At 38.3% G+C, this 12,990-nt stretch overlaps 1 protein-coding gene across 1 annotated transcript in view; it reads left to right on the forward strand.

Moving 5' to 3' along the window:
- Positions 1-12,990, forward strand: part of elavl4 (ELAV like neuron-specific RNA binding protein 4) — a 74,206-nt gene that overhangs the window by 33,818 nt on the left and 27,398 nt on the right. Inside the window, exon 3 of the mRNA XM_081348269.1 lies at positions 3,399-3,639. Coding sequence (XP_081204395.1) covers positions 3,399-3,639 — 241 coding nt within the window. The remainder of the gene's footprint in view (positions 1-3,398; positions 3,640-12,990) is intronic.

Genomic DNA, 12,990 nt, shown 5'->3' on the forward strand with positions numbered 1-12,990 from the left:
TTTGCTATATTGTGTATTTTATCTCAGATACACAATATAGCAAAGTTTCCACAGACTATATTCTCTATATATATACTATACATATATATATTATTTTATATTGAAAAGTCTGTATTATAAATATATAGTAGCCAATTTTAATATATGTAATACATTTCAATATAGTTCCAAGCCTAATTATTGTTTTGAACAAATCACTTAGGTGAACGATTCAATGACTTACTCATACAGGCCAATGTTTCATTCCTGAATGATTCAGCATTTTTGAATGAATCAATTGGCTAAATAACTCAGTGAATCACTCATAAAGACAGTTGTCGCCACCTACTGACCACAACCTGCAGAAAGAATCACTAAAATAAAAATCTTTACAGTAAAATCTATTTACTATGATTGCCATTTTTGCCTTTCAATCTAATCTTAACTACTCTGGGGCAAATGTCCAGCAATAGTGAGTATGTAAAATAACTATTACCCTTCTTCTCAATATGACAATGAGGTAGTTCAACTACAGGAAAATAATAAGGCAGCATATGAGTGCTAGTGAAAGGATCAGAAAGGAAAGAAAGGTTTTTAATTGGCCATCGAGACACAACAGGTCCTTGGAACCAGAATGAAAGGTGTCCACTTCTATCGGTCCCTTCTCTGGAATATTCAAAGCTCTTATCCCATGAGGTTTGAGCATTTCTTTTTCCCCTGAAAGAACAGTGCACCGCAGGAGCTGCAGACAGACTTAATATGTTTCCCCTCACACATGCACACAGATGAAAACTCACAGAATTAAACATGTACACACACACATCAATCAAAACCTGCTGTGGCGATGGCTATTTTGTCCCTTTGTGTCGCTCCACTCCCCTTTTCTGCAGAGAAGTGCGGAACAGGATCCATTTACATGCATATCCTGGGAGCTTTGCAGATGAGCCTCCTATGGGCTGCAGGCAGCTTTTTTTCTATTTGTCACGTCAGAAAAATGTGAACGTCTACAAAGACTAAAAACAGAGGCACAGCAACTGATCCAAAAAGGGGCATCTGTCTTTTTTGTAATAATGTAATAAAGTGAAACATGATATTTATTAAATGTACAGTATATATATAGTAATATACAGTACACTGACTTCTTACTGGATGCCACGATTGACCAGAACCAGAATCTTGATCAGAATCAAGTATTTCACAGAGCCATGTAATATATATATATATACATATATACATACATATATATATATATATATATATATATATATATATATATATATATTATATATATATATATATATATATATATATATATATATATATATATATATATATATATATATATATATATATATTTTATACACATGCACACTTTTTTCTTTTTATATAGTTGCTATTGGCTATTGGTTAACATTGTTCAATAAGTCATGCAGCATAAGTGATGCCATTGTAAAAGGAAAGTCATTTCAGAGGAAGAGCCAGTTATTACATTAAGACTTTTTTAAAAATTCGTAATAACTTGCCCGATGAATAATTCATAAAGACCCAAAACAGGCATTAAGGAAGTAAATAGGGTCAATTTTCAACTTTAAAGATCACTTAGGGAGACTGAGAAATGCTGCAGCTATTTGTGATGGTTTCTTATCATACATAACTAAATAGCTTTGGTCTTAGCATCCTCTTTACTGTGCCTGCGTGTTTCTCAAAAATACTCCAAGTGCAAACACGAGCGTGGTGTTAGATGGGGAAAAATTGTTAACCTTTCTAAATATTCCCACTTTGATAAAGGAGAGTCAAACTTCAGAGTGCAGATGCAGTGTATTTTTTTGAAGAGCTAAAAATAAGTGCAGCTGAATTTCAGCTTAGATCCATTTTTTTTCTCCTCCTCATCTCTATTATTTTACACTCTTGAATCTATCAGCAGGAAACATTAGCGCTTTTCCTTCACTCTCTCAGTGCATATCTTGATCTGAATTATGCCACATCCAATCAGAGAGGAAAAGAAAATGAATATTAAACATGGTTGACTTACAGAATCAGCTTCGAATAAGCTATAATCAGGTCATGCTTGCTATTTTAAATCTTATTTGTTTAGTTTTTTCCTTCTTCTATCCTCTTTTTGGTCTAAGACTTTTGTCTACCAATGAGAACATTCATGGAATGTTCCTAAAAGACTGACACTAAAGCACACAGCATACAATGGGACAGCGTTACACCGTGTCCTAATCAGACTTGATGTGACAAGAATCTGCAAAGATTCCAACCAGACTGTATTTTCTAAAATTTCTCTTATGATTTTTAGTCTCTCCTCCTCTATGTTTAATATACATGAGGAGCAGAACGTTGGTCCAGTAATATTTCAGCGCATTCTGGGCTACTCGAAATGACAGCGCAGAAATAAAAACCAAGCGACAGACAAAATATAGCATCACTTTGTCACATCACGTCTGGTTAGGACACGGTTTTAGGCTTTGCCATGGCTGTCCAGACAGTCGGAGAATGTCAGTCTAGTGTTATAAAAGGTGTAAAAGCTAAAGCAAAATCTGTCATAAACGTGCTCCTCTGACTGATGTAGCTGTTGTTTGTTCCCCTGAGAAAATCTCATGGAGTTTTGCTTTTGCAACCATTAAGACTTACCCCCTAATCTGCTCTCGCTTACACACGCTCACTCGCACGCATATCTTCAACCTTCGTGACAGTTAGAATATGACACGATTCCAGATGTCACCCAGCCCCCTCAAATAGAGTCGGGTGACAAAATTAAACACACATGCGCTCACACACAAACATGCTTTATGCAAATGATGGAATACATTTAACTGCGGTGTGGAACAATCTTGAAATAAAAAGTTTGAGGCTGAAAAGCAGCACAGACTGGGGCCTCCTCTGTTCCTTCTTCCCCAGGGCCAGCCAGCTTCTCTTCAAACACCTGCTCTTAAAAGCGCACAGCTAAACCAGTGGCAAATGATGTTCGCCATGACAGTCGTTCCACACTGAAGGGCTCACATTGTTAACCTGTCAGGTTGAGCCAACCATCAAAACGCACAGCCAAACTCAAAAATATCAGTAATACAGCGAGGGGGAGGGAGAGTGGAAGAAAGCTAGTGAAAGTCTAGAGATGCATAAACAGTTTTTCAGTAAGTGTGTCATGCATTGTATTATTTAGAGTCAGTCTGTGAGGTTTTGCAGTTAATAGTTGCAGTTGCAGCTACGTACACCAGATTATTCCAAACCCCTTTATCTGGGATGTCAGTAACTCCACAGATTTTCTTAAAGTAATCAATATATATAGTAAATCCGATTTGTAAATGCTAAAACATGCTTTTTCTCTATGGTTTAATAGCATAATATTCTTTGAGGAATTAGTAAACTGCATACGTTTCAGATGCCACATCCTTCAAACCTTCTTTTGTCTGCAGATAATCAGCAACATGGAGCCTCAGGTGACGAATGGGCCAAACTCTGGCACGGCCAACGGGCCCTCCAGCAACAGCCGCAGTTGCCCCTCGCCCATGCAGACCGGCGGCCCTAATGACGACAGCAAGACCAACCTCATCGTCAACTACCTGCCCCAGAACATGACCCAGGAAGAGTTCCGCAGCCTCTTTGGCAGCATTGGCGAGATTGAGTCCTGCAAGCTGGTTCGAGACAAAATCACAGGTAATAATAAGGAGGGGGAAAACAAAACAAAAATTGCATTTGATTTGCATAATGAACTATGTGTAGTAGAGGCAGAAGAGGCACAATGTCTTGGATATTATAGGTTAAAAAGGGAAACTTTGGGATGGGAGCCACTTTGGTTGGAACGGAAGTAGTCATTAACTTTTCTCAGCTGTCTATTAATGTTAATCAAATTAATTACAAGATTTACTCAAATATTTATATGCTTATAGCATATATGGAAATATGTTTAGAAACATTTTTAAAAATGAGGCAAGCACCATGCGATCTTTAAAATGTCAACTAAATAATAATACAAATAAAATAAAAAATTAAATAATAAAAATCATCATTTTAGAATATTCAGCATTTTGAAGGTCCATCCAAAACCAGCAACCTTGTATCACAAAAATAGCTTTTTCTTTTTACTCCACTGTTGAATATTTAATAGGACAAATGAAATTAATAATGAAGTCTTACATTAAAATCATTGCTTCAATGGGTCTGTTCGATGCAGTTGTATCAGGTCAAACTGCAATTTCAGGGAAATTCCAGAGTTGGAAACACTGGATGAGAAGGGCTATTCTTTGTTTACAGTGCCCAGAGAGAAAGGAGGAGAGAGAAAGAGGACATAGAGGTGTTTAAGCAGCACTCCCCTGCTAATAAGAGTTCTAATCCCACCGTAGTGACTATGTGGGTGGTAAGCAGATGGATGGCGAAGCTGCTCAGAAATAATGCCAGATAATGGCCTCCATTTTATATCCTACTTAGTGACACTTCGCTCTGGATAATCTCATTAAAACAGGGCCGGGCCTAAAGCCACTGGTTTTTAGACAAAAGGGGAGAGAGAGAGAGATAGAGAGACAGAGAGACTCTTGGCTCTTGACCACAGGTTTTGTCGGATTTCATTGCCAGGCAGTCAGATGGTCGGGCAAGAGAATTGTCATTAGAACCATCGTCATGAGAGTTGACACATGCTCCTTTTTCAGTCTTTACATGTGGGAAATTCACTAAAGTCTCATGAAATCCTCACATACACCAAATGGAACGCGTTTTATCAAATTGACGGTTGTGTAAGTGAAAAGATAACGTTAACCAGGATCACTCACTGTCTTACCGCTCTGTCCTTGTTCAGGCTCGGTAACACATAGTGCATCATAAATATGGCTCTTCCCTGTACTGCACTCTTTGCTCTGGGATCCCAGGGGTCCAATTTCCCAGTTCAGAATTTTAAGCTAACAAATCGCTTCTTGATCATTGTAAAAGCAGAGCGAGCTAGGAGACTGCGAGTTCCCTCTGCTGCCGTCATTAGCTGCTGTCTGGGGTTCAAAATAGATTGCGGGGCATCAGAGATTGTATCTGAACCTCGATGTCATAATATTTGACCAGATCAACCTTCCTGAGCTCTCCGCTCGGCTTTCATCTATAGGGTATGGACGTCGACGAGAAGTCACTTCTCAGCTTTTCAAAGAATTTTGACGTACAAGAGAGCCTTTTACACAGCACTTGAAAAGCTAGAGAGAGACGGCTCCCTCGACAAGGTGAGAAGCTTTGGGCCTTTGCACGTAATAGACAGGCTTCTTCTTTTCCTTTTTTTCCCCTTCCCCCGCTCCTGTCAGCTTTGATGAGACGCAATGCAGTGATGTACCGTTTGCCACGGCTACTGTTCTCTTGCCCTGTCAAACCCGGGTGATTGCCGCTTGCCAAAGTGCCACCCCAGATTGTTTATCCGTCCTTCTCTTTCCTCTCCTTGCACTTTCACATGCACACATGCTCTCTCATCATCTTTTTTCTGACCTCTAGCTATACTTGAATACACCGGAGACCTGAGGCTCAATCTTTTATTTAATGTAGTCATACACGCACGGATGTTTCTTCAACTATGGCCACTTTTGACCCTGCAGCCTTTTAGAAAGTGAAATACCTTAAAACATACTTTACAACCTACTAACAATATCCAAAATGTTATTTTCATGCATCAACCACCATTCATTGAACGATGGAAATGACACTTAAGCATTTTAGGATTAAAATGGCCAACTCCTTTGTCTTGCTAAGGCTAATTTCATAGTTAACGTGATTTATCCTAAATACACATTATTAAATATTTAATTATTCAAATGTTTCATGTTAATAGGAGAGTAAATGACAAAAAAATAAAAAGTCTATTCAAAAGGGAAATTTACAATTAAAATAAAAAATATATATATATTTTATATTATATATATTTTCCATGTTTAAAATTGAACGATTAGAATAATAAAATCTGTACAAAAAGGGGGCACTTGAAAAAAAGCACAAAATAAATTATGAAGATACTGTAAAGTTTCCAAAACATTGTTAATATGACCTTCATATAATTATAATTCCCTATCGTTGAAGAAACAACTTTGTATATGCTAATAATGCACAAATGTACTTACAAACCACAAACAAAACTCATCTCCGATTTTTTTTTTACATTGTTGATTCATTGCACAAAAATAATTCTAAGAATAATTTACACTCTGTGAGTAAAAAAAAAAAAACAGTGGACCAAATATTTATCAGCGATTATGTAAACTGTCAGCAGAAACGGCTTTATCACATCCCTCTCAGTGGGGAAAGCATTTCAGAAGTCATTACCGCAAGGATTGTGTCGAGATGCCGAATAAAGCAGATGGCGATGCTGCTAACTTAGCGGAAAGCTTTTGTTTTTAAAGGTTCATATCAAGCTGAAAATCCCCTACTCTAAATGCACACATCCCCAGCACAGTGTTGCTACCTCAGCAACACCCCATTCTGTGCTAATAATGAGGATAAACACATAGCCCATAGGGAGTAATGGTGATTTTCTTGTGAGCCAGGAATCATATTGAATGAAAACTTTTAATGGAATACATTAAGAAAGTGTTAACGCTTCTGGCTATCAGCACAAAACAAAATGGAAAAGACTGATTGAGCGGCGGTTTGAAAGGGGAAAAGAATTGGATACTTGTCAGGCTTTCGACACGGCGGATCCTTTTTCTGCGTGAAAATGAACACAATTGTGTTTATAATGATACGGCAGAAAAAGGACACACTCAGGCAAGGACGTGAATTGATTGCATCTGTGATTTTCCATCTGATGAGGAGAGAGGGGGAAAAGAGCGACTGCAGATAATCTTCTGTTCATATTCTTCAAGCAGTAAATAATTACCGCACGATTAAAAATGGCTTCTGAGAAACAGCGCCAACCCCCCTCGCACTCCCCCCCCTGCGGTTTAGGCCTCTCTCTGTGTAGCAGAAAAGCAACCGGCACATGCTATCGCTCCCAGCCTATTTGTCGCCTGCCATTTTGCTTCATTATTTTCCCTTTCTTGTCCAATCCACAGATGCCATTGTTGGTATTTAATGGATTGGCGCAGGCGGCGGTGCTGCTATCAGTTCGCTCTGTGTTTAACACTTATGTAGCTTACATCAAAGCTGCTTTGTGCGACTGCTTGTTCAGGTACACAACCCACTCGCACGCCGAGCACCTAACCATCTGTCACGCTGCTGACCCAAACGCGGTGTCCGCTGTCTGCTGCCAAGCTTAGCGCGTGCTAACCTTAGCGCCAAGCTGAGCCGACATCGATATGTAGCTGTATATGGCTTCTGTCTCTACACTGACCAGAGTGCAGCCTGCGCCGCCCGCCAGCAAATTAAGAACGGCATGTGATTTAAAACCAGAAAGACATCTAAGCAGTCCTTCGCAGATGTGCTGAAACTCACACAATCACACTGATGAAAAACTGCAGGGAAAAGCAGATGTAGTGGCATGAAAAATTCATTGTGCTTGATGTTTGCAAAAGCACGTTGAGGTTTGAAACACCTCAGTAAGTGTTAGACTGCTGCGAACGTGTGAAAAACCACCATGTCAAACATGCGCCGTGTTTATCTGATGCCGTAGAAATAAAACATGAACTGTTTCCCATGTTTTGTCATTTCCTGTTAAAAACAGCATTAGGCCGAATTAAACGAGCCAACACATGCAACACAGCATCTAAATGGCGCAACCGTACAGCTGAAATTGGTAGTGGGAAAAAGTCTGATAGAATGGCAGGAATTAGCTACTATAGTGATTGCAGGGAACACTGACTTCCTCACATAATTCAGTGCCGTGATGTGTTCCGCACTCAGCCTGGAGTAAACAAAGTAAATGATAGGTTGTTATTCAGACCTCATTTACATAGTTTGACAATGAACTTTCTGTCACCAGCTCAAAGCTACTGACAAACATGAGCACAGGAATAAACTAATCACCTTCTGTTTTTTTTTTTTTTTTTTTAAAGGCTATTTACCCTCTATTGGGTTATATAAAAATGTGCATGGGGAAAAATTGACTTTATTTTCTCTCTTTTATCTTTTTTTGCTGCTGACATTCTTTAAGCAATCATATACTTGAGTTGGAGCCGTGGCCTTGTGGTTGTTAGCTGTTGTGCGGCAAGAATAAGTTGGGCAAAATTCAGGTTTGAAGAATTGGCCCCCTTTTAGTTTAGTATAAATGTGAATTGGCCACATCTTACAGGAAGTTGAATTGGAATGACAGGAAGAGGACTTTATTGAATTGCATTTCAAAGGAATTCAACACAGGTAATGCATTCTGGTGAGTGTTCTACCACCCCGGTCTGCAAAAGTTAATTTATTAAATATACAATCAAATTCAAATAAATAAAAATATAGAAATTCTAAAAATGGCACTTAAGTGGCATCTTCAAATGTGGCTTTTTAAATTGAGCTATAGTTATGGAAATTTCAATTATACTTTTCAAAATTCAAATTCAATTGGCAATTCTGCATCCTGTTTGCTCAAATTCAGGAAATGAATTTGAGTTTCAAGAATTGAATTAGAGAACCAGTTCACAAAATTCCACAATCCTTTTCCCGTTTCCATTATTTATTTTCCTCTCTTTACCTATATATAAATATATAAAAACATTTTTTGAGGTTTGCTTATTCTTAGTGAGTCACCATTTATCTATATCAGTGTTTCTCAACTGGTGGGACCATATTGAGTGGGTCGCGGAATGTGCAGTCAAAGAAACAACAACAAACGTAATTCCATGTTTTGCTGATGTGAGACTTTTATTTTGAATATTGTGCGTAAAAAGCTGTTGACTTCTGTCAGACGCAGTTTAAGTAAAGAGTGCCTGAGAAAAACACGCTGTCCTGATTCAGTATCTGCAGTCAGATTAGATGTTATCAGAAGCCAGTGTCATTATTCTAACGTTATTTTCGTAACTTGTTTACCAACTTACTAACTTTATTGTATTAACAAAAACTAGTTTGGACTGCTAGACTATTGAGTATATATATATATATATATATATATATATATATACAAATTCTTAGAAGAAATTGGGTTGCTGTTTAACGACCATGGGAAAATGTGGGTCCCATGGCCAAAACAGTTGAGAACCACTGATCTATATGATCCAGAACCAAGCTTAAACGGCAACAAATTTTCTGAAATCTGGACAATATTTCCATTAATGATCTCACACATATTGCAAACTTTATTGTTCTTTTTTCCCCTAGCATTTTTACTAGCCCACAAAGTGTTGTTGAGGTTAGTTACAAACATTACCTTACGGTTAGCTTGGCATTAGCCACTGGCTCCATGCAGCTCCAGCAGTTCCAAGAGAGCGTGGGATCTCAGCATTCCCTGGGGTGGCTGCCAGTGTTGTCATCTAATATGCGGGGTCTGACGTCGCTTCGTTGGGGTGTCCCAGATTTAAAGGGGCTCCTTTCGTTTCTGCATGCACACTCCTCCCAGACAGCCCACACACTGCAGGCTACACGCCAACACGCCGCAGGCTCCGGCACAGCAGAGTGGGGGAACAGGGGCGGGAGATTCCTGTGTCTTCCAGCTGTCGCCAGCCTGGCACAGCAAAATACAGACGCACAGTTTCAGATGGATTTACAGTGTAGGGTTTACTAGGGAAGGAGTAGGTTAAGACATTGGGTAAATGATCAAATTGGTTTCTCGACTGACTTTAGCAATGTGCCGGCCCACACGGAATCTGTGCCTTCAGAACTCCAGAAAACGCAGCAAACAAAAAGTTCATCAATCTATGTCCCATTATCTTCAATTTTATATAATTCACTTAATACACGATGAGATTTTAAATTTCACATATTCAACTTTCTTAATCGCAACTTCATCTCACAATTGAGACTACTTTTATTTAGCAGTGCATTAAAATGATCAAAAGTGACATTATTACAGAAAATTTCTATTTCAAATGAATGCTGTTCTTTTGAACTTTCTATTCATCAAAGAATCTTGAGAAAAATTGTATAATGATTTCCACAAAAATATTAAGCAACAAAACTATTTTCAACACAATACGTGTTTCTTGAGAACCAAATTGGCATACTAGAATGATTTCTGAAGGATTATGTGACACTGAAAACTGGAATAATGGCTGCCAAAAGTATAGCTGTCATAACAAGAATAAATTACATTTTAAAATATATTAAAATAGAATTTTATTTTATTTTAAATTATAATATTTTCATACTCAGTGGATAAAAGATGCCCTATTTTTTGTGAAAGTTGAAAAAATTAAACACTGCCTTTGTGGATCCATGGTTAAATTTTCAAGAATTTGTTTACCCTTTTTAGAGCATGTTAAATCTTTGTGACTGGATACAGTCTCCATTGACTGATTGACCGTCTACACTGCACAATTATTTTTGTTTTTCCCAGTTGAGCTCTTGTATCGTCAAGTTAGTAGCACACATTATTTACTATGCGCATGACTTGATTTTCCTATATCCCCCCTTGATTTTCCTATATTTTTTTATTACTTCCCTTAACTTATTGGACCTAATTAAGGCTTACTTTTGTTTTGGCCTATGTCTGTATTTATTACATATGGTTCTGTTGTAATGTATTGTATTCTGTACTCATCCTGTTATAGTTGGGTGAGGGACTGCGTGTGGTATTTTTGTATTGCTTTGGTTGTTTGTTGTTTATTGAAAATTCAATAAATATATTTTAATTACAAAAATTATAATTTATCATGACAACTCTAAAAAGATTTTTAGCATGGTAATGGATATAACAATGTTAATGTATTTGGTCTTGCCTGAAAAGATCTGCTACGCTGCTTCTGCTGCCATACTGTTGATTATTGCTGTTGTTGGTTATTGCTGCTGCAGAGCAAGTACGGGACTTGCTACTGCCAATACATAAACCGATAATCTGCTGTGAGCATGTAAGACATAGGCCTACTGCTTCATAGCATAGAATTACCTGGTGCAAATCTATACAGCTGGAGCTAGGGAAGGTGGAGGGTTTCAGAGGAACTCTGAAAGAGTGTTGCAAACTGCTACGCTTACCAGCTAGTTAAATGTTGAGCCTCAAGCTCATTGGCTGCAGATGCGACATCAGCTTGTGCCATGTAGTGCATGGCTTGTGCAATGTAATTATCATCAGGTTGCATTAAGGACCCATCTAGAGTTTCATGACAGAACTTGGTATATATATTACAATATGACTGTTTACTGAATTTTTGATTTTTTGATCAAATCTTACCGAATCCAAACGTTTGAACGCCAGTGTATGTCATAGATTAATTCAATTTCAACTTTAAATACCATGTGATTTTGTTTCCCAAAATGGAACTTTATATCTTGCAATTACCTTTTTATTTTATTTTTTAGTTTCCATATCAATATAAGTTCTTTATAAATAGAAGGGGAAAAGGCAATGTTTATTTTTCCTTGTAAAATACACAGTACATAAGGAAACAGGCCTTACATTTGTGCAGGGTAAGGTAAGCTAATGGTTTTGCACAACCTCTTAGGCGAAATATGAATCTCTAATGCAAATCCAATCAGAATGATGCTTTTGTCTGGGAGAGAGCACTTAGCTATCCCTTAAGTGTTTTATGTACAAATGGGTCGAATTAAGGCTATTAGATGCAACGATAAACAGCATTAAGAATAGAGATTATCTCATTGCACCTTACATTATCTAATTACACTTCAGTCAGCTTTTGTCTCTTTGGATGGAAGATCACTAAGCTAATTAAAACGAAGCCATAAAGTTGTACGTTGCCATCTATTGGCATTGCATAAGTCATGATGACCTCAGTGATGCAGCTGTGTATTATTTCTATATCATATAAAATGCAACAAAAATGTCTTTGAGATGTCTTTTACTGCAGAGACATGTTTCTGTTCCAAGATGCAATAGCGACGAGCAAAATGTCAAGCAAGCAAGCAGCAGCAGTACATTTGTTTTGACAAATTGAAATGGATTTTCGTCTTTGCTTTTTTTTCCCCCTTCCACATCTTAAATGTGACTAAATTTAAGTCTGACCAAACAGATTTTCCTGTTCGTAGCCAGAAAGCTTTGTGATATCAAGGTGCGTTAACGTCAGTTGCTCGTTGAACTGTCATCTTGCGTCTGTGCTGCTGTTCTCTCCCAAACGAATGCTAGTTTCAGCTTTCCCACCTGATTCAAGCTTAAGGGAACTGCAACTGTCGACTCAACATGGCTGCCGGAGGGTTTGTGGAGGGGGGGGGGGATGGTTGCTGGAGGCAGTTTTGTGTTTGCTACAATGTTCATCTCATTTTCAATCAATGGAAGCACTGGGCCTTTAAATTATGTATCAACAATTGATGTAGAGAGAGGGTGAAATTAGCGAGAATCCAGTCTGAAGACTTTTAGCTCACTGCCAAGCAGCAGAACAGCGAAAAGGGTCAAATATATCTTTCATGTGAAAAGCTTTGATGATAAATGATGTTCAGCACAGGGAAATATATGTGTGTGTGAGTGTGTTATTGTAAATGATATGTACCATGAAGTAAAAATGTACTGTATGTGTGCGTGTGTGAGAAAGAGAGGAAGGACACCCACCGGACACACTCATTTTATCTTCTCACACACTCTGACTCCTGCTGCTGTGGTAAGAGGCGTAATGGTTCAAATACGACTCCTCCAAATGGAGCCTCTCACTCCAAACAGCCTCAATTTAACGAGAGAGAAACATCTCATTCCTCCCATTTAACTCAGCATGTTCCTCAAGGGCTAAAGGAGACCCATACTGGGGTGGGGGTTGGGGGTTGTAGCTTACGCCTGCCCTTCCTCATCTTCCTCATCCTCTCGATCACAGAGACAGTAATAATCTTTTTCATGTACACATACCGTGGGTTCACAAACATGACAACACACGCTATGTCTCTCTGGAGCAATATACAGCTGTGCATATTATGGATAATATTTTTTGTATCAAAAACATATACCCCAGATTATAAAATCATACAGCAGGGGGTCTATAATACCTGTTATCCATTCCGGTTTCTCTCAATGGCAGACGCTAGTCTGGCAATGGACCC

The sequence above is a fragment of the Scardinius erythrophthalmus genome (genome assembly GCF_964197995.2).
Source record: "Scardinius erythrophthalmus genome assembly, chromosome: 20".
In the NCBI taxonomy this organism is placed as follows: Eukaryota; Metazoa; Chordata; class Actinopteri; order Cypriniformes; family Leuciscidae; genus Scardinius; species Scardinius erythrophthalmus.